Genomic DNA, 21,053 nt, shown 5'->3' with positions numbered 1-21,053 from the left:
TCCATCTCCTGACATAGTCGTCCCTCTCTTCTCCATTTAGAAAACCAAAAGTTCTGTTCCAAATCCCCAATGCACCAACTAAAACCTTCCTTCAGGATATCCCAAGCTCGACATATACTCTTCCAAACATAAGATCCCCTTCCTCGAGACTGACTAAAACAATCAGCCTTAGAAGAATGGTATTTCTCCGTCAACAGTTGAACCCATAGCTTGTCGGGATGGTGAAAAAGTTGCCAAACTAGTTTTCCAAGAAGAGCAATATTGGCACAAAAAGGATCTCTAATTCCCAGACCCCCAAACTTCTTAGGAGTGACCAACACTTTCCAGTTAACTAGATTCAGGCCTCTACCATCAGCTTGACCCTTCCATAGAAAGTTTCGCATCATGGATTCTATCTTATTAGTTACCCCTTTAGGGAAGAGAGATACTTGCATGCGATAAGTAGGAATCGCAGTCACTACCGAGTTGAGCAAACAGAGTCTGCCTGTCTTATTAAGCAATCTCCCTTTCCAGCTGGCTAGCCTTCCCCGAATCTTGTCCAAAACATTGTTGAAAGTTGCGCGTGTCACCCGAGAGTGATTAAGGTTCACCCCTAAATACTTTCCCAAGTTCTGGACGAATCTGATGGAGGAGACTCTAGTGAAAATCTCTTTTCTTGTCGCTGAAACATTCCTGGAGCATAGCGCTTTAGATTTTTCCACATTAACCTTCATCCCAGAGGCTCTGCAGAAATTTTCCAAAGCTACCATTACAGTTTGAACTTGTTATTTTTCAGCTTTACAGAAAAGAAGCAAATCATCGGCAAACATCAAATGAGAAATTCTTGGACCCCCTCTAGAAACCGCAACTGGCTTCCACAAGCCCTTATCAACTTGCTGATTAATAGAACAGGACAATCTCTCCATACACAACACAAACAGATACGGTGATATAGGATCTCCTTGCCTAAGACCCCTGCTCGGAGTAAAGCTATTTAATCTATCCCCATTCCAGAGGATAGACAGTGAGGAAGCAGTGACACAACGCATAATCAGATTGACTGTCGGAGGAGGAAAGCCAAAACTCACCAGGGTTTGTTTCAGAAATCCCCAATCCACTCTATCGTACGCTTTCTCCAAATCAATCTTAAAGGCCAGGGTGCCTTTCTTTGACTTTGTCTTCTTCATAAAATGGAGAACCTCTTGTGCTACAATGATGTTGTCAGGGGTTCCTCTCCCCGGGATAAACCCTCCTTGAAGGGGCCCAATAATCTCTTTGAGATGGGGACGAAGTCTATTGACCAGGACCTTCGTTATAACTTTGTAAACCACATTACAGAGACTAATTGGTCGGAAATCCTTCATGGAAACCGGGTTTTCTACCTTCGGAATAAGAACCACAAGAGTTTCCATCATCCTTGGATCCATATCCAAACCAGAGAACGCATGACAAACCATAGTCCAAACATCAAAACCAACAATCTTCCAGTATTCTTTAAAGAAGAAAGCATGAAACCCATCAGGGCCCGGTGCCTTAAAAGAATGCATACTGAAAACAACCGACTTAACTTCTTTCAGAGTAACTGGCGCTGTGAGGCTACAACAGGCTTCATCATTCAGGGAAGGCAGCGGCACATCACCAAGACAACCTAAGTCTACATCCTCCGACTGGCAGAATAGGCATTTATAGAAGGATTCAGCTTCCTTTCTAAGGACATCCGGGTCCGTTTCCCACACCCCATCTTGAAGAAAGAGACCATGAATCTTATTATGCTTTCTCCGCACAAGAGTCTGGACATGAAAGAACTTGGTATTTCTATCCCCAAATTTTACCCACTGCTCTCTGGATTTTTGAAACCATAGAAGTTCCTCCTACACAAGCGTGTTATTAAATTCCTCAATCAGCTGTTTTTCTTTTTGCCGCATAGACAAATCTTCCATTACTTCAAGTCGCTTTTGAAGGAAATTAATCTGTCTCTCCAATTTGCATTTCCTAATGAAAATGTTGCCGAACACTTTAGAATTAAACTCCAAAGAGTTCTTCTGTACTTCTGAAAGCTTGCCATGCATCTCTCTGTAGCCAGCCTGCCATGACTGGTTCACAATATTTATGTACCCCGGATGAGTTGCCCAAGCTGCAATAAACTGAAAAGGTCTATTCTTTTTCGGTTGGGGACGACCTGTACAGCGTACTAGGATAGGACAATGATCAGACTGAAGCCTATTTAAAATTTCTGCGTAAGCCTCTGGAAAGAGAGATAGCCAGCCACTATTGATACAAACCCGGTCAAGTTTTTTCGCCACCTCAACACCATTTTTAACCCTTCTGTACCAAGAAAACTGTCTTCCAATAGTCTTCAAGTCAAACAGATTACTATCCCCTAGAGAGGCAGCAAGCCGATCTGCATGACGACTCGAGAAGAGGCAACCCTTAGATTCATGAGAGAATAGTACTTCATTAAAATCACCAAGAACAATCCATGGTCCGCAGAAAGACGAAGACTGAGTAACAAGATAATCCCATAGCAGAACTCTGGTATTAAATTGAGGACTACCATAGATACCACTGCACCTCCAAATCACATTATTTACCTGAACCTCAACTGTAACACACTGATCGAAAGCATCAACCCATTTGCAGTGAACACCCTGTATTGCAGAAAGGAACCAAATACCCCCCTTGTGTCCTGACGCCTCCACTATACCAATAGGGTGATAACCAAGTCTTTCCCAGAACAGTTTCAAGCGTTGAAAAGGACAGTGAGTTTCAACCACAATAAAAATTACAGGTTTAAATTTCCTAACCAACTCTTTACAATTCACCCGGGCTAACTTATTAGAAGCACCCCTAATATTCCAAGCTATTATATTTAAACTATCCATAATATAAAATATAAAAATATAAAACAAGGAAATCAAAGTGCTTCACCAACCTCAAACCGAGGCTTGCCCAGCGGAAGTGACTCCCGTGACCTTCAGGTTTGCCGAATCTCCCTGAAATATCTCCTTAATCCCGCCTACCGACGCAGTAACAGCCGGCAATGCGCCTTCCTTCTCCAATGGAACCGCCACGGTAACACCCTCCTTCACGGTTGCAGGAAGACATGACGATGCTTCCACCACCGTGCCTCCATTCTTCTCAACTGGCGAGCTCTGTAGGGACCCCGGCCTTGGTCGTTTCCGGAGAGAGGACCCGCAAGGCACTGGGGTGTGTCGGGTTGAGGAGATCGACGTCTCACTAACACGGGAAGCGCTGTGTCCGACCTTGACTCGTGACCCGACCCTAGCGCGATAGGAGCTGGATCCATTCGTGTGAGAGAAGTGAATGGTGGGCCTGATTACTCTACTCGAATCGGTTTTGGATTGAATGCCTCTTTGGACCTTGTTAAATTGCTTCTGACCCAGCTTGATTTTACCTTTCCTCACAACTTGCTCCCAGCCTGGTTCATCATGCATGCAAGCCTCCTCAACATTATTTCCTTCCAAATTATTAGCCTCCAAATCCTCTTGCAAATTCGATGCAGGATTCTTGCCAGTAACGCCACCTACCACATTAGGTTCTACTTCATTTGAATTGTGAATTTTTGTCTCAGGATGTGGCACTGCCTTTATACCGTCCCATGGCTTGGTGGCATCGGAATCAACACTCTTTCCTTCCCTAGAGTCTCTACCCAAGCACTGTGCCATATCGTGACCATAACGTGCACAAGAGTTACAAATTAAATTTAAACTTTCATACTCCACTACATGAGTTACGCCTTCCACAATGATACGCTTGATCACTGGCAGTCCTAAATTTATTTGAACACATACTCGGACATATCGTCCCCTCTCAGCCAACTTAGTGGCTAAGTCCACTTTGATGGGAACTCCTATTGCAGAAGCAATACGCATCATGGCCTGTTCCTGATAGCACCAGATTGGGAGCCCCGAAATCCGAACCCATACAAGCGTAGACCCGAAGGATTGCTCACATGGCCGAAAATCTATATCCCACGGTTTTACAGCAACATAGTGCCCCTCAATCAACTACGGGCCACCAAGCATGACCTTCTCACGATCTTCACATGCATCGAATTTTACCATGAAGTACCCAAACCCCACATCAAGCAGATCAAAGCCACCTTTGATGCGCCAAACCATCCGAAGCTTGTGTGAAAGAGCTGTGTAACTATAATTTTTATCAAGAACCTTAATCACTAAAGCTTCTCGATAAGGCTCTGCCAAACAAAGCTTGGCTTCTTCAGTGAAGTTTACACATGGAGGTTGGGAATCGCCCTGCTTGCCCACCACCGTGGCTATACTATCCCCAGATAGAGATCCTGCAAGTGCAAACGCCTTCGATTTCTCTGGCCCAATGACTTTATCTCTAAAGGAGATCTTTGTAGGATTTGAAAAACCCCCTCGTGAAAAACCCTCCTTGACACCGGATGCACCCCCACCCACACTCTCCCCCTTATCTCTTCCGACGGCATGGCCGCCATCCTCACTGTGTTTCGCCCTCAAACACTCGTTCCCGCTCTCTCCTTCTCTCATTCTCTAATAATTGGTTATTTTTGTCAAACAAAACTTATCTTGTATGAGTATAACTTTAGTTTCAATTTTTCATGGTCAGTTTTGTCAGCGTCCAAATCTTTTATGGTTAGAAATTGCTATTTACTCTTTAAATTATGAGGAAGTATAGGAGCGAATGAAATATCTGTACAATGTGTACAATGAAAGTTTAAGGATGTCCGAGAGATATAATTATTAGTGTTACTTTTTCCTATCAGCTTAAGCTTAAGTTTTTGGAATGAGTGGTTTCATGACATGGTATCTTCTAGATCCGAAAGGTCAAGAATTCCATTTTTGGTGAACCCCAAAATCAGCTTAAATTTTTGGGATGAGTGGAAAATCACATTAACACAGCATGATTCAAAATATTATATCAAGTTTAATTTTGATGCATGAAAGTGTAAAATTTGTTTGGATGACTATTTACGCCGTTAATATAAAAAGTAATTATTTTTTTTCAATGTCGCGTTACGTAATTAGATGCATGTATAAAACTACTTTACACTAACCGTAACCGTAACCGTGTATTAAAATTAAATTCATATTATATCAACAAATTAGTTAGTTTTGCACATATTTTAAATGTATTTAAAATTTAAATTATTATTTTTTAATTTAAATACTTTAAATTGTTTTTTTTAATTGGATATATAAACATAACTAATCATACAAGTATAATAATATGAATATGTTTATTTGTATTGAATTAAATAAATTATTAATTTAAATTATATTCGTCAAAACTTTAAATTAAAAAGTTTATAATTTTAAAATATTAAATTATTTGAAAAAATTGAATGAAATAAAAAAATAAAATAAATCATATCATAACATATTTTAGATACACAATTTCTTTTGGTTTTATCCCGGTGCTCAATACTTTAAATATGTACATCTATGCATATGTATTTTGAATGTACCCGAAATTTTTTTAAGTGCATAATATCCGATTTTTGTGCTTTTTGTCTTCTATTTTCTGTACCTGAAATGCATAATGACTAAAAAAAATGTAAATAATTAAATATACTCAATAACGTGTATATTGGTAAATAAAATAAATCGTTTGTTGAAGAATTAGGAATAGGAGAATTCTTTGGAAAACATATGATTGACTTCAAAATTACTCCGGTTATTTTTTTTAATTTATATTTATATTTATAAGACTTTAGTTAATATGTGTCTTAAAGTAATTGGTTCGGTTTACTATATAGCTATGTAGCAGTCTGATTTTCTTTAACGGTAAATGTTATGGTGCCTAAAAAGTGGTTCCTATTTATTAAAAAGGGTTAAAAATTATTATTTAATTTAAAAGATATAAGAATAAACAATTTTTAAAAAATTAAAATTTACTATAAAAAGTAAGTTAGATAAAATTTAAGCAAAAATTTATAGACACCATAGAATTGGTCTTCTTTAATAGCTTAAGAGAAAAAAATCTTTTATTAGTGAATCAAATCTTTATCTCAATTATAGCTGGTTTTAAATTTAGTTCCGATTTAATATAGATTGATATTTTTCATAGATACTAAATTGTTAAAAATATTTTATCAATCATTTGCTTTGATAATATATTAAGAGAACAACGTGTTATTACTGTTTTTTTTTTTTTTGTAAATATTATTATTTTTGCACAGATAATACAAATAATTTAATTAAATATATTTAATAAAATTTAGCTAAATACTTTAATACATGAATTATATGATTTAACACATAAATCAAATCTTAAGTATGAAAGTTGCCATGGTATTATTCTTGTTGTTTAATTTTGTTTAATTTGAATTTGATCTTAAAAAAATAAAATATCTTTATACTTAATTTTTAAACCACTAAATAATCTTTTAGAATAATTTTAAAAATACTATTACACTTTAAGAAGTAGAGTTGTTTGATTGTGCGAATAATTAAAAATTTGAATTTGATTTAATTAAAAAACTAAAATACAATCTTTTAGGAATCAAAGGATTATAATACTTATATAAGTAAAGTTGTTTACCTTTGCTAGAAGTTAGAAATTTGAATTTATGTTAAAAATACGATAATAATACTTTATAATTAATTTTAAAAAGATAAAATAATACTTTTTTGGACTAAAGTTATTTAATTCCGGTAGATATTAGATATTTGAACTTGATTTATTTTAAGAAGAATAAAATATTATTTTGTTAATTAGTAAATGAGAAAACTATCATTTTAGTTAATTTTAAAAAAACTAAAATATCCTTTTATGATTATGGTTGTTTAATTGTATTAGAAATTTAAAACTTTGAATTTAGTTTTAGAAATATGGAACAATGCAAATCCACAAAGATCAGTTATTAAATCATTCACTATATATATATACACGAGAAATATTCAAAGTTTGTTGTTTTTTGCCAATATTTTTAGTTATCAACCCAATTCCTTTAATATAGTAATCCAACTACATACTTTTAGCTCATATTTTTAAATAGAAATTATTAATTAATACTTAAATTTTACCATAGTTGATAGTACTCCTAGACTCCCTATAAATAGGGATGTCACATTTCTCACAAGGAACAACTACGATTGTCATTTTTCATATTCTAGAGAGAAACTCTCACTTGTGTTTGATTAGTTCTCTCCATAGAATTTAGATCCTCTCCATAAGAGGAAATGAATTCAGCGAGACAAGCTGATTTGAGCATATGCTTTGTTGGAAACAACCGAGAGAGGAAAAAGTTGACAAGAAATGAAGGAAATCTCCTTTGAAGAAACACACAAATCAACAAGACAAAAAGTATTAGGAAGTGCAAATACATAGTTGTAAGTAATTTTTGATGGTCTAAACCTTAATAAACAAATACAACACATGCTGGGCCTAAAAACTTTGTACTAATATACAAATAAATTGAATTTACAAACCTAAAATGGTGTAATACACCTTGACCAGCTCTTTTGTGATCTTTTGTAATGAATCAATAAACAAATGAATGCTCTCAGCATTCACTACCTCAGCAACCCTCTATTGAGAATTTGATACTTACACTTCCATGCGTGTCATGTATTTATCAATAAAATTGTGACCCTGTTCTGTTGGCTTTACCATTGCAGGGATCAGAAACAAAATCATGGGTTTTGATATTATATAATGATCTCTCACTGAATCAACCGCGTGGAAGGCGTTTATCACCTACCAAGATTCTATAACTTGCGTGAGGACCCTCGGCTGTGTCGCGTACCGATACATGCCAACCGATAGCATTGCCAATCTCTACAAGCTCATCCATGATGGAAAGAGAATCACGGATGTATACCCGTCCACCAGGTCTTAGTATCCGGTCCATCTCCAGCATAATAGTTGAGACATTGCATCTGATATATTGAAAAATGACACTGAATAATTACTGCAGAAACTACCCCAACATATTCTATCATAAAACACAGCTACCCTACATGATTGTGTTCTTATTTGCAATCGACAGCTGAAGTCATAAGTGCATGCTTTAAATGAACAATGAAAAATGTGGAATAAGAAGATTATGAATGAGAGTCATTTCAAGTTGCACAGATATTGAGATGTAGACTCCTAATGAATATTTGTACAAGCTTTAAAATTTCCAGTGGATCACTATGGCAAAGCATGATGGGTAATAGATGGGAAATGGACATCCAAACACATTTTACTTTCAGCCTTGATTCAGATATATGAAATATCGAGTAGTTAAACTTGCTTCCCAAGGAAGATAAAAAAGGAATGAACAGGTGAAAAAATAACAGCATGTCAACCAGAGCTGACAAGTGAAAATTGAAGAGAGTACCTTTTCTTCTCAACAGAAAGCAAGCTTGCAGCATGCAGTAAATCATAAGTTCGTGGGTAGGTGTCAAATGGTTCGCACCTGAATTACATACAATTAAGAAATCACGAAACAGTCAAAAAATGTTGGTACAAGTTATTTAGTAAGTGGAGCATAACACAACCAGAATATTTGTGTGAAACATAAATAAGTTCAATAAAATACCAGTCATGCATAACTCCAATCAGCCCGCGGTCATATATAACAGGTAAGGTGTTCGGGCTGGAAACAGGAACAACGTTCATAACCCAGCAATCAACAGTCTGATCAATCAATGCAGCTGCAAATCTGCAAATGACACAAATATATTGAACAATCTAATCACAAAATAGAAAATACATATTTACAATAAGAAAAGAAAAAGAGATTAAAACAATACCCTCCAAAACCAGCTCTCATGTCCATAATATTTCTTAATTTCATCTTCTTCCAGTGTAAAGCCCTTACATAGCCTGATATTATCTCGTTCCAGTATTTTGATTCTGCCCTAAACAGCTCTTTCCTGGATATGAAAGCATCGATGTTTATGCTCTGAAGCCTATCAGGCGAGGTGTGCAAACGTGCGGGCCAATTAGTAATATTTGCCCCATATCCATTCTCGGGCAATCGAGATATGCATGCTTTAAGATCAACATACCTAAATTAATCAAGCAAACAGTGAGAATACCATTTATGTGCCAGTTAACTTTAACATAAGACTATGGTATGTAAAATGCTATCATAAAGCCTGATCCAAATTGTTCAGTTTAATAAAAATGATACAACTAACTTCAACTACCAAAAGGTAATTTGCCAATTAAAATTTAGTCAAGGACCGATTATATCTTTCTAATGTTGGTTCAACCTACTAATAGGCAAAGTGCACCTCTTTTCTTCTCCCTGATTCCATTCTAGAAAGCTCTACCGCATAAGGTAATTAGAGTAAATTTTTACGCGTGCCAATAATCATATAACTAGAAGGAAATTTCATATAAGCATCAGTAGATTAGGAAGCCAAGAACAAAATACCAAATATTGTCTGGATTGTCAGTTAGGTCACATAGTGGAGGGCTAACTCCTTCTCGGCTCATATAGCAGCTATTGTCGAAAGGTTTCTGCCATATTGCAACATAGCCATCTTTCTTCAAAAACTTCCAGCATAGACGAGAAGTAAGATTAAGCATCTCTGACAATAACAAACCCACTGTTACACTCACCATAGAATATAAGCAGACAGCAATCTTACATATCCAGAGTTAGATCAACACCAATAAAATATTGAATATCCAAGTACATTTGATATGAACAGCAAAACCAAGATTCTAAGAATGAAAATTGGAGCACATAAGCAGCTTTTTGAACCCAATGACATTTTTATATGTTTCTCCTTCAATGTCATTTTGAGTCAAAGCATGTTAATCGGAGAATAAAAAATCAACTATTAAGAAATTTTAGACAGGAATTTGCATAGATATAAATTTCAGAAATCCCTAAGTACCAAAACTCTATAGTGCTTCAATAAGTTCAATCTATATGAAAACCACATTCAATGATACCTTCCCATTGTCCTTCTAAAGCTTCCTCATGCTTATAAACTGGTTGGGCAGCCCAGACAAAGTACCCTCCTGCCCTTAGCATCCTATTAACTTCAAGCAGCAAGATACCATCTATATCACAAGTTAAAAAAAAAGAGTGTTACAGTAATTGAAAGCGGGAAACTAACGCAAAAGTGGGAGGGGCACAGTGAAAGAGCCTTCTTTTATTTTCCCCAACCCCAACGGTATTTTGTTAAGAAACATTTCTGGCAATTCCATTGCCGAATAATAAGCCAAGAATGATATCATGATAAAATTGACATCAACAGCTATAAATCTCAAGTCTCAACAATAACAATATATCATGGGGATGATATCAGGATGCAAGAAGAGTTCCAATAATGAAAAAGAGAAATGATGTGATTCCATTCTGATTACCATCTCGAGTCCAATTAATTCTACAGCGTGAACAATGTATCAAGTCAAAAGCTTGACTTGGATATAACAAACGTCTCGTCGCAAATGCAGCTGCCATTGCAGGTACACCACGCTCAAGAGCAAACTGGATCTGATTCTCATGGACATCTTTGGGAGCAATCGACATGGTCAGAACATTTCGGGACATCAAGTACGCACCAAAACTAGCCACTCCACAGCCAACATCGAGAGCAACTCTTATATGCTGACCAAATGTAATTTCAGGAATCATCTACAACCCAAAATGTAGACATGTAACATCAGCATCGTGGAAGACGCACCAAAACCATATTCAAAAAAATGAAACCAAAGCATGAATAACATAACAACCTGAGAAATATGATCCAAGTATTGATCTGCTCCATGTATAAACTGAGTACCACCCCCAGGAAATTTAAACTTATCTTTTTCTCTGTAAATCCAGTTTTGACCTCCCTTATCTTCGACTAATCGAGTGTGAGGAACGTTATTGTACCACACCTACAATTAAATCATAATAATAAAAAAACAACAACCTTCTAAGAAGAAATCAATGTACATCAAAAATAAATAAATAAATACAATAATAATCTGCCTATAAAACATCCAAAACAGGGAGTTGACTCCATATTCTCTCATCAACTTAAGATACATAGAGAATGCTAGAAAACTATTTTACATTGCTAGTGCATCGCAATTAAACTCGTAACAAAGAGAACTTCGATTAGATGCGATCTTAAGCTTAAAAAACAAAAGTAAGCTAATCCAAACACACGAATTTACCTCATCCCTGCTTCTAGGCCATGGGATAGGGGCACGGTACCCTTTCGGCGGCGGAACCAAACAATTTAACCCTTTCCCTTCTTCGGGACAGTGTCTCTCAAACTTCTCTCCTTTCTCCGTAGAAACTAGCTTCTTGAGCGCATCCACATTATCCAAACAAGGTATATATTCGCTCATGCTTCGAGGGCACATCCCAAAATTTTTAATCCCCAATCTCTTAGCAGACGCAGAAGCAGAACCTTCAACTCTTGTATCGTTCTCCCAATTCTCCGCCATTGAAGGGTCGAGCTCCCCAACCTCGAATTCCTCCGACATCGTGCCATCTGCGTTCACGATCCCGAATTTCCTAAACGGATCAGCAGGCGGCGGCGGCGGCAATGCCGGCGGCGGAGGTAGCGGAATCGACGGTTCTAATTTTTTGGGGGGATTTTGATCAATTAGGGTTGAGGCATTGAAGGAGACGTTGAAATTGGGGGATATGGCGACTTGCGGTGTGGTGGCAGTGGTGGTGGTGGAGAAGAAGATGATGTGATTGTAGCCATTGGAATTGGACCATTGCTTGCCAAAGTAAAAGAAGGTAACTGCGAGAGCGAAGAATGCGACGGTCTTGAATATGAACGGGGTTTTGAAAGAATCGGCATTGATGGAAGGTTTCATGATTAGATTAGGAGGTCAAAGAATGGAAGGTGCAAGTCTAAATTGTTTCTTTCTTAGTCTCTGCATGTGGGGTGTTGTATGAATGAAGATGAAGGTGGAGGTGTGGCTGTGAGTGACGGGAGTAGTGAATTGCAGTTTGGACGATGAAATGGTGCAGTGAAAGTAAAGTTGCTGACTTTGATGGTTTTCTTTGTTGATTCAATCAATGTTGACACCGACACAGTCAGATTTACTCCCTCTTACTATCTTAAGTTCTTAACACTCAGAAAGTCAAATAAAAGTCATGCTAATAACAGTGCCTGCTGAAATTTGATGCTAATAACTTGGTAAAAATCTTTTACATACAAATATATTGATATTGTATTCAGAAATTTGAGAACAAAATAATCTTGCTCTCTTTAAAGGTTATAGAATATATCCATCTTCAAAAGTGATGAAATATTATTGTATAAAGCAATTAATATTATTATAAAAAATAGAAGATTATTATTGTATAAAGTTTTTTAAGAATATATTTTTCTCAACTTGTTTTAATTTAACTGATTTTTATAAAGTGTAATTTTTATATTGTACAAATTTTTTTTTCATATATTCTGTTTATCATACTTAAATTTTATATAGTATAAAAGTCATATTTTACAAAATCAATTAAAAAAATAAAAAATTCCATTCACATCATAACGTTTTATATATCTTTTAGATACGACGATTTCTGGATAAGAAACATTTGTCTCTATATATCCTCATCTCACACGAATTTCACCTTTTTTTTTTCCTTTTCTTCTTTAGCTGTGGAAACACACAAAGCTTAAGCTCAACATGAAATTGAATATCAAATAACACAAAAATAAAAGCATATTGCTATTGTTTTTTTATTGATATAATATATTTTGTCCATAGGATAATAATGTACAATTGTGGTCCTCCTATTTTAGAATTCAAAAATATTTGATAATTAAAAAATATTAATAAAAAGTAATTAAAATTTAATTTTTTTAATATTTATTAATTATTTTTCCCCATTAATTATTAAAAAATGAAATACAAAGATGTCCAAAAGCAGAACAGCATAATAAAAGGTGGAAATTTTCCAAAAACACTACACTGAAGGTATTCATCCAACGGTGCGTGGTCGAAAAACGAAGAAAAATCTTAAAGAAGAAATAATGATAAATCAAATTGAATGCAACTAAGAGCTTGTCTCATGGAGATGACGACCTAAACTGGGAGTTCTTTGGATTTCACGAAGCAACTTGACAGAGCTTGCTATAATGGCAGACGGCATAGAAGTAGAACCTTCAAAAATCAACTGGTTGCGAGCTTTCCAGCAGTTCCAGCAAATGATGGCAAGCAATTGAGGATTACGGTCAGCATTCTTCAACGGGTTAAGTATCTCTGTTGATGCAGTCCACCATGTCCAAAAGTCGTTAGAACTCTGAGGAGGAAGACAGTCACGAAGATAACTCTGAGACCATACGTCTTTAATTCTAGAGCAATCGGTCAAACAATGAGTGACTGTTTCCGTTGCTTCATGACAGCAAGGGCATATTGGTGATATAGATGGGATGCGGTGATGAATCTGAGCAAGCACCGGAAGTCGGCCATGGAGAGCTTTCCAGATAAATAGCTTAATTTTGTGAGGCAAGTTCAACTTCCATAGATCAATCCACGGCTTTTTCTGCTGCATATAATTAGGGCAAAGCTCCAGAGGCGGATGGTAAAATAAATAGCCAATTCTGTAACCTGAAGCTGTATCATATTGCTTGGATTTGTTCAAATCCCATTGCAATTTGTCCCTACTCTGCTGAATTTTAACTGACAAAATCCTGTTTGCAACGTCTTGGGGAAATAATTCTTGAATGAGATTCTGATTCCAATTTCTATCTTCAGTAATTAAATCTTTAACTCTTGGAACCAACTCAGAAATAGCCTGTCTATTTGGCATGTCAGAAATCATTAAAGGATACGGAGGATGCAGCCAAGGATCCTCAAAGGTTCGGATATTCTCACCAGTACCCACAGCCCAATTAAGACCTTTTTCAACAATCTTTCGGCCTTCCAATATGCTCCTCCATCCCCAAGAAGGTAAGACTCCAATTTCTGTCGTTATAGCATTATCATTGCTAAAGTATTTACCTCTTAAGATTTTGGATAATAAGGAAGTAGGCTGTGTTACAAGTCACCAAAACTGTTTGCCTAAAAGCGCCAGATTTTGGATTCTGAGATCTTTAAATCCAAGGCCTCCTTCTTTTCGTGGGCGAGTCATAGTGTCCCAGCTAATCCAAGCCATCCTCCTTTCAAAACCTTTTTGTCCCCACTAGAACTGAGAAAGTAGAGAGTGAATTTCCGAAATTAAACCATCAGGTAACTTGAAACAAGGCAATGTATAAATAGGAATAGCTTCTCCCAGTGCCTTAAGCAATACGTGTCTACCACCTGACAAAAGAAGATTGTGCTTCCACCCTTGGATTCTTTTCTGAACCTTTTCTTTGATCATACTAAAAGAAGCCTTTTTTGATTTAGAGACTGTAGAAGGCAAACCAAGGTATTTATCCTGAGCCCCAATATGATTAATATTCATAGAGTTAGCCAGTAGTGTACGAGTAGTGGACGGAGTGTTGTGGCTAAAGAATACAGCAGATTTATTAAGATTTACCCTCTGGCCATTGATGCTTTCATAAGAATTCAATAAATGCAGGATATTTGAACATGCTTCAGGATTAGCCTTATAGAATAAAATGGAATCATCAGCAAACAGGAGGTGATTGACCTTGGGACATCGCCTATGTATCTAAAGACCCTGAATTAGTCTGTTTTGTTCTGCCTTGTGTAGCAAGAAGGAGAGACCTTCTGCACAAAAAAGAAAAAGATAGGGGGATAGAGAATCTCCTTGTCGAATACCTCTATTTGGTTTGAAGAAACCATAAGGTTGTCCTTCCATAATAACAGAATAAGAAACAGTTGTCACTAATTCTCGAATCCACATGATCCATCGGGGGTCAAAACCAAACTTCTCCAATATAAACCAAAGAAAGTGCCATTCTACCCTATCATATGCCTTACTCATATCTAATTTTAGCACCATTTCATTTTTGAGACCCCTTTTTTTGTTCTTCAAGTAATGCATACACTCGTGAGCAATTAGGATATTATCAGAGATTAATCTGCCTTTAATAAAAGCACTCTGCGTAGTGCTAATTAGTCTATTCATCATACCCTGAAGCCTATGTACAAATACTTTGGAGATAATCTTGTAAAAGACTGAAGATAGGCTTATTGGTCTTACCTGAGTCATATCTTTAGCATCAGAAATCTTGGGAATAAGACAGATCTGAGTGTGGTTAAAACCCTTCAAGATTCTGCCCCCAGAAAAGAAGCTCTTAACTGCTCGAAAGACATCACCACTAAGTATGTTCCAGAAGCTTTGAAAAAATTTTGCTGTCATACCATCATCTCCTGGAGCACTTTGAGGATGAATGCTAAATGTTGTGCATTTCACTTCCTCCATAGTCACTGGTCTTTGAAGCCTACAGTTCATGTGAGCTGTAACCTTAGGTTCAAAATCAATAAACAGAGGTTCAGGGTTCTCATGACAAGTGGAGGAAAAGATGTCCTTGAAATAAGATTCAGCCACAGAAGCAATACCAGCATTTGAAGTAGCCACTTCACCATCACTGCCAGTTAGTTGCCAAATTCTATTCCTTCGGGTTCGGTTTCTAAATTTCTGATGGAAGAAAGCTGTATTCTGATCACCAAATTTGAGCCATTTGACTCTAGACTTATCTTTCCAATAAGATTCCTCATTTTGCAATGCTTTTTCAAGTTTGTCCTCTATTTCTGAAATGATGTCGCCTCCATGAATTCCTGCTAAACGAAGTTCCTCTAATTCTGACTGTAGTAAATCAATCTCCACATTCGAATTAGATCTCTGTTCTTGCTGCCATCTGACAATCTTATGCCGACAACGCTTTATTTTTTGAGCTAGGATATACATGGCTGAACCATCAATCTGTTCATGCCAAACCTCTCTATCAATCTGCCTTATTTCATCATTAGAACACCATCTTTCTTGGAATTTGAATCGGCGTTTAGATCTCTCAGTTCTCGGGTTAGAGTCTAGGAGAAGACGGGCATGATCCGAGCCTGATTCTGACAGTCTAAGAACCGTTGCATTGGGATAGAGTTGCTGCCAATCAACTCCTACCAGGAATCGGTCCAGTCTTTCCTATATCAACTCATCACCCCTCCGTCTATTTGACCAAGTGAATGGTCTTCCGACCATACCAATATCAATCAGGGAATTATCATCAATAAAACTATTAAAAGTTTCAATAGAAGGAGATTTAGCACCCCCACCTTCTTTCTCCAATTGATTAGAAATGGCATTAAAATCCCCCATTAACACAACCTTACCATCGAACTGTTGGGTGACTGAAGTTAATTCAGCAAATTGAGCCATTCTATGTTGATCATTTGAACTGAGATAAACACCATAGGGATCATTAGAACCAGCTGTCAGAACTGATGCCGCAATGAAAAATCTACCATGCTGTAAAATCTGAACAGTGCAACCATCCCTCCATGCCATTGCCAAACCCCCTTATAATCCATCAGTATCTACAATAAACCATTCCTTGAAACCACAAGATCTTAGTTTTCCTTCAACTTGTCGAGATTGATTTTTTATTTCACAGATAAAACTAACCTCGGGGGAGTAGGATTTGCAAATCCCTTTAAGATTGTGGATTGTCAGGGGTCTCTCCAAACCCCGACAATTCTACAAGAGCAGTTTCATATTTCTTTGGGTGCCACTTGAAGGCTGGCACCCTCCACCGTCATAGTAATTATATGAGGGTTCTGAGTCTCTAATTTGTTGCTCATGGTGTAGAGAAAATCAGAATTGGTATTTAATGATTCCAAAGAGACATAAGATATATGGAATGAGTGAATTAGAAAATGGAATGAATTAAAAGAGGAATGAATTGGGAGAGAAAACGAAAATTAGGGAGCTAAGTGGAAAAGAAATTAAGAAAAGAAAGTAGAAGAAGATGGAAAAGAGTTTGACGAAGAAAAGACAAAAAAAGGTGTAACCATGGAGGCGGCACAGTAAAACCCTAGCAGAGCGTCGGACACTAGATGAGGAGTACGTACTCCCACACAATAAATTTAAATGTAGTGTAACTTTATCTTTAATATTTATTAATTATTATATTCATTAATTATAACTATTAAATAAAATAAAATTTGGCCTTTTTTATTTTTTTATTCGTTTAGAATTTTAGTGTTTACCTTTACGGTAAGATAATACTAAAAAGAATAAATAAAACTTATTTTATTTAATAATTAATAAATATTAAATAAAAATTTTTAATTTATTTTTTATTAATATTTTTTTATTATTAAACATTTTCGTTACCATTAACTTTACTTTTAAAGTGTAATGCTTCTAATGATATCTCAAGGTAAGCACAAAATTGTTATGCATATTCGAACAGGATAATTATTAATGTTGCAAGGGTGAAAATATATGAAATTAGTCTTACATTAAAATAAAATAAAAAAAATAAAAAAATTATAAAATAAAAGATATATTAATTTATTCTTTTAAAATTTTGAGTTAAACTTAGTATTTTTTCATTTTATTTTTGAAATCTCTCCACAGTCACAGGTAGGCCCAATAGCAGTACATAAATGAATTGTATTATCAACCGTAGGACTCATAATGTGGTACGGTACGTGTATTAATTAATTTCTTAACAATCTATGAGTTCAAATATTGATAAATTATTAAACCTCATCTTACATTTGCTTAAATAATTGTAGAGTGTTTGCGAATGCTAAATTACTCCCTCTTAGACCAATGATTTCCATTGTAAACCCAAAAAATTTTGTCGAGCTTGTTGAAATTGAACAACAGTTTTACGAATAATGGAGCTGAAAATCAAGGTGGAGTTGAAGAAAGAATCTATTGAATTCATCTATCCCATTTGAAGATCATAATGATAAGTATCACTACGCATTACACGCCTACTAATTCAGTAAAATATGGATACCAAAAAACAACACCAAACAATAATATCTCTTTATTTTTAACTACTACTATTTATGTAAAAATGTATTCATATAAAAAATAATAATTAAGATGTAAACATATATTATATTAAATAATTTAGTCAAATTTATTAAAAGTTTAATTTTAATACATTAACAGTGTAAAATATTTTACACAGTTGTGCAATCACATTTGTTATTTTGGATGATCATTCACGTGGTCAACGTAAAAGATAATTATTTTTATTACTATGACATTACGTAATTAGATACACGTATAAAACTACTTTACAGATAATACATCAAAATTAAATTCATTTATTAAACCTTCTAAAAGTTCTTAACATCTTCATGTATGTGAGTATACACCTTAGCTTGTTTTTATAAATGAAGATTTAAATTAAACATGTATGTAATTGCAGTCTCAAATGATAGATAATAGAGGTTGAATTCAAGACTTATTAGGCCAAAGAAAAGCACCCATAGCAAACTGTCTCTTGTAGGTTAAATCACCATGAGTAGGTAACCCATACTCTTTAAGCAACCCATCAAGCTTCCACTCAGGCATGTCTTGGTAATCCTTCTCAGTGTATCTTGGATAATGAAGTGGCATCTGAAAGAAGCTACTAACACTAACACCAACACCACTACTATTCTTTTTGGGACTCTCCATATATATCTTCAATTCTCTCTCTTTCTCTTTTCTCAATATTTATTTAATGGTGTGCAAGTTTTTCTGTATTTAATCAATGCTTTGAGATAAAGATAAATAGTGCTAGCTATTATAGTTTACTATTTATATATATATATATATATATATATATATATATATATATATATATATATATATATATATATATATATATGGAGTGTGACTACTATAGTTAAGTTGATGGGAGGTTCTTTTGGCATGAGTAGTATCACATGAATGGGTTGGTGTACCTTCTCTCATCATGTGCTTGCATTATATAAGTTGTATTAGTGGCTTCAGAGAGAGATCTACTTCACGTCATGTGTGTGCTCTTTATGCATGCATGCATACATGTGTGGGAGATGAATTAAGAGGTATGAAAAGATTTGGAAAATAGTTTTTTTTTTTTTTTTTTTTGCCTTCAACACTATTTATTATTGTATTTCATGCTAACAACACTTAATATTATTATTAGACCAATAATTCTTGTATGGCTTGGCTACACTTTCAATTACTATGATAGTTATCTAATAATGAGTACTTGACAAGTGGCATAAGGCACTACAATATATGTGTCAAATAGAGGCGGTTTATTTTGGAATTTGTGGCGATTTAAAATCGTCGCAAAACGACATTCTACCAGTTCAATAACTGATGTGATTTAGAGTGTGGGATTAATATTTGCGGCGATTTCTAGCTAGTAATTACTGGTATAATTGCGACTAAATAGATAAAAATTATTTGCAGCATTTTACAACTGCTTTTATTTTTAAAATAGGTTTTAAAAAAAACTCTGACAGTTTTGAACCGTCACAATTTAACATACAGTTTTAAAAAAAATAGCAGGGGTTTATAGCCCCCTAAAACAATGCAATATCATTTTACATATTTGATATTTTATTAAATTATTAATAGGAATCTAAAATTATAACATTACAAAATAAATACAATTTAAGGTTTAGGGTTTTGAATTGGGGTGCTTATTACATTTTTGAGATAAATAAACAAAAATCAAGAAATGGTGGCAATGAGTACTGCCACGCTGAGACAACTAAGAGCCATTATATGTATGAGATATAGCATGGATATTTATAGAGAGTTCTTGAAGAATAATTCAAGATTTAATTAAAAAAACCTTTTCTCTATAATTTTATATTTGTAATGTTATAAGTACTATATAGGGGACGGCATGCCAGCTGAGTAGAATTCTAGTTTCGATTGCAATGATATATAGCATTTTTTTTTAAATTACCACTTTGGATAAAAAAAATTTGTGTGTCTACTTTGAATGATATTCTATTATATATTATTCACCACAAAAAATTAAATAATCTATTATATATTCTTATCATTAGTCCAGGCAAGAAAGGAAAAAGAAATGGATAATATCGATCCAAATTCAGCAACATAATTTTGTATTTTTTATTTTACCGAATTAAGAAGAGACTATTTATTTTGTTTATTTTTTCTTCAATAATTGTGGTGAAAATAATGTGGTGGCCTTTGTTACAGAGGCACTCAAGTCAGACAAAGATTGGTACCTATGAAGGTGATAGTTATTATTAGTATTTCACCGTAAATGAAAAACTCTCCCCATCAAATAATAATAATAATAATAATAATAATAATAATATAATTCCACTATTTTAAATTTACGATTTTCTAAAAAAACACTTCTTTTTAACAATTGAAACACTGTTAATAGCTTTGAATTGCTTGTGTGTAGTGAGTCAGAGAGAAATTAAACGAGTTGAAACAGATGAAGAGGGTTAATTTTACTAAATATATATCATTAGACCAATCCTTATCTCTAATATATATCATTTTTAATAATTTAATAATATTATTAGGATTTAAGATTTATGTTTTACATATAACATCTATTTAAAATAAAAAACTTTAATTCGATAGAATTTGGATCCTCTAAATTATGAATGTTTATTTTAGAAGGTAAAGTGTAATTTTTTACTATTAAATGGTTTCTCTATTATATTTATTTTTGGTTCCACTTATAAAATAGATGATAAAAGATTACACTTTATTCTCTAAAATAAAATTGAAAATTTAAAAAATCCAAATCTAATTCGATAAATGTCATGGTAGAAATTTTATGAGTACCGACAATACAGGATAGAATTCAATTAGAAGTAAATAAAGTAAAATACCATATTTTTATTAAAGAGAGGTGTGACCATTTCCTGATTAATGATGACAACAGCGTGAGAGTAAGATCTAAAAGAAGGGTGAATAGTTGTATTTATGACAGTTTTGTGAACAACAAAACGGAGACCTACAACAACCATGCCAAAAAATGGGAGAAAAAAGATGATGATGTGGAGAGAATAAAGGAGAACAACATTATTAAATGAGGTGGGTGCAGTTGATGATATGTTAGTAGTTTTGTCTTAGAAAAACTCAAAAAAATCTTGAAAAAAGAAAGAGATAATCTTCTAAATATGCAAGATATATAACTCAGAAATAGTGTTGATAACTGAATTTCAACTAAATGCTTTGAGGATGACAAATATATGGATGAGGTGATTCAAAATAT

At 34.8% G+C, this 21,053-nt stretch overlaps 2 protein-coding genes across 2 annotated transcripts; both read right to left on the bottom strand.

The window, feature by feature from the left end:
- Positions 1 to 1,850: 1,850 nt before the first annotated feature.
- LOC112762832 (uncharacterized) lies at positions 1,851 to 4,514 on the bottom strand. The gene is made up of 4 exons (XM_025808661.1): positions 4,062 to 4,514; positions 2,919 to 4,007; positions 2,571 to 2,627; positions 1,851 to 2,408 (listed from the first exon to the last, which is right to left on the bottom strand). The coding sequence occupies exons 1-4, from the start codon at positions 4,512 to 4,514 to the stop codon at positions 1,851 to 1,853; spliced, it is 2,157 nt and encodes a 718-aa protein (XP_025664446.1).
- A 2,721-nt stretch (positions 4,515 to 7,235) lies between these two features.
- LOC112764619 (probable methyltransferase PMT11) lies at positions 7,236 to 11,991 on the bottom strand. The gene is made up of 9 exons (XM_025810304.3): positions 11,104 to 11,991; positions 10,672 to 10,821; positions 10,303 to 10,573; positions 9,886 to 9,996; positions 9,359 to 9,515; positions 8,730 to 8,987; positions 8,516 to 8,638; positions 8,315 to 8,392; positions 7,236 to 7,868 (listed from the first exon to the last, which is right to left on the bottom strand). The coding sequence occupies exons 1-9, from the start codon at positions 11,758 to 11,760 to the stop codon at positions 7,661 to 7,663; spliced, it is 2,013 nt and encodes a 670-aa protein (XP_025666089.1). The 5' UTR covers positions 11,761 to 11,991; the 3' UTR covers positions 7,236 to 7,660.
- Between the last annotated feature and the right edge of the window lie 9,062 nt (positions 11,992 to 21,053).

The sequence above is a fragment of the Arachis hypogaea genome, chromosome 17 (genome assembly GCF_003086295.3).
Source record: "Arachis hypogaea cultivar Tifrunner chromosome 17, arahy.Tifrunner.gnm2.J5K5, whole genome shotgun sequence".
Classification (NCBI taxonomy): domain Eukaryota; kingdom Viridiplantae; phylum Streptophyta; class Magnoliopsida; order Fabales; family Fabaceae; genus Arachis; species Arachis hypogaea.
Note: the sequence above shows the minus strand (reverse complement) of the source record. Positions and strands in the feature narration are given on the sequence as shown.

Bases quoted from the DNA above. Each gene is read 5' to 3' on its own strand.
- LOC112762832 (XM_025808661.1), bottom strand. From the start codon at position 4,514: ATGAGAGAAGGAGAGAGCGGGAACGAGTGTTTGAGGGCGAAACACAGT. The intron at 2,628-2,918 runs GTTTGAGGTTGG...TCTGCAATACAG, and splicing joins CTTCCGCTGGGCAAGCCTCG to GGTGTTCACTGCAAATGGGT. The intron at 2,409-2,570 runs GTAAATAATGTG...CATGAATCTAAG, and splicing joins GTGTTACAGTTGAGGTTCAG to GGTTGCCTCTTCTCGAGTCG.
- LOC112764619 (XM_025810304.3), bottom strand. From the start codon at position 11,760: ATGAAACCTTCCATCAATGCCGATTCTTTCAAAACCCCGTTCATATTC. The intron at 10,574-10,671 runs GTTGTTATGTTA...TTTGGGTTGTAG, and splicing joins ACTTGGATCATATTTCTCAG to ATGATTCCTGAAATTACATT. The intron at 7,869-8,314 runs GTACTCTCTTCA...TCAATATATCAG, and splicing joins CTTTCTGTTGAGAAGAAAAG to ATGCAATGTCTCAACTATTA.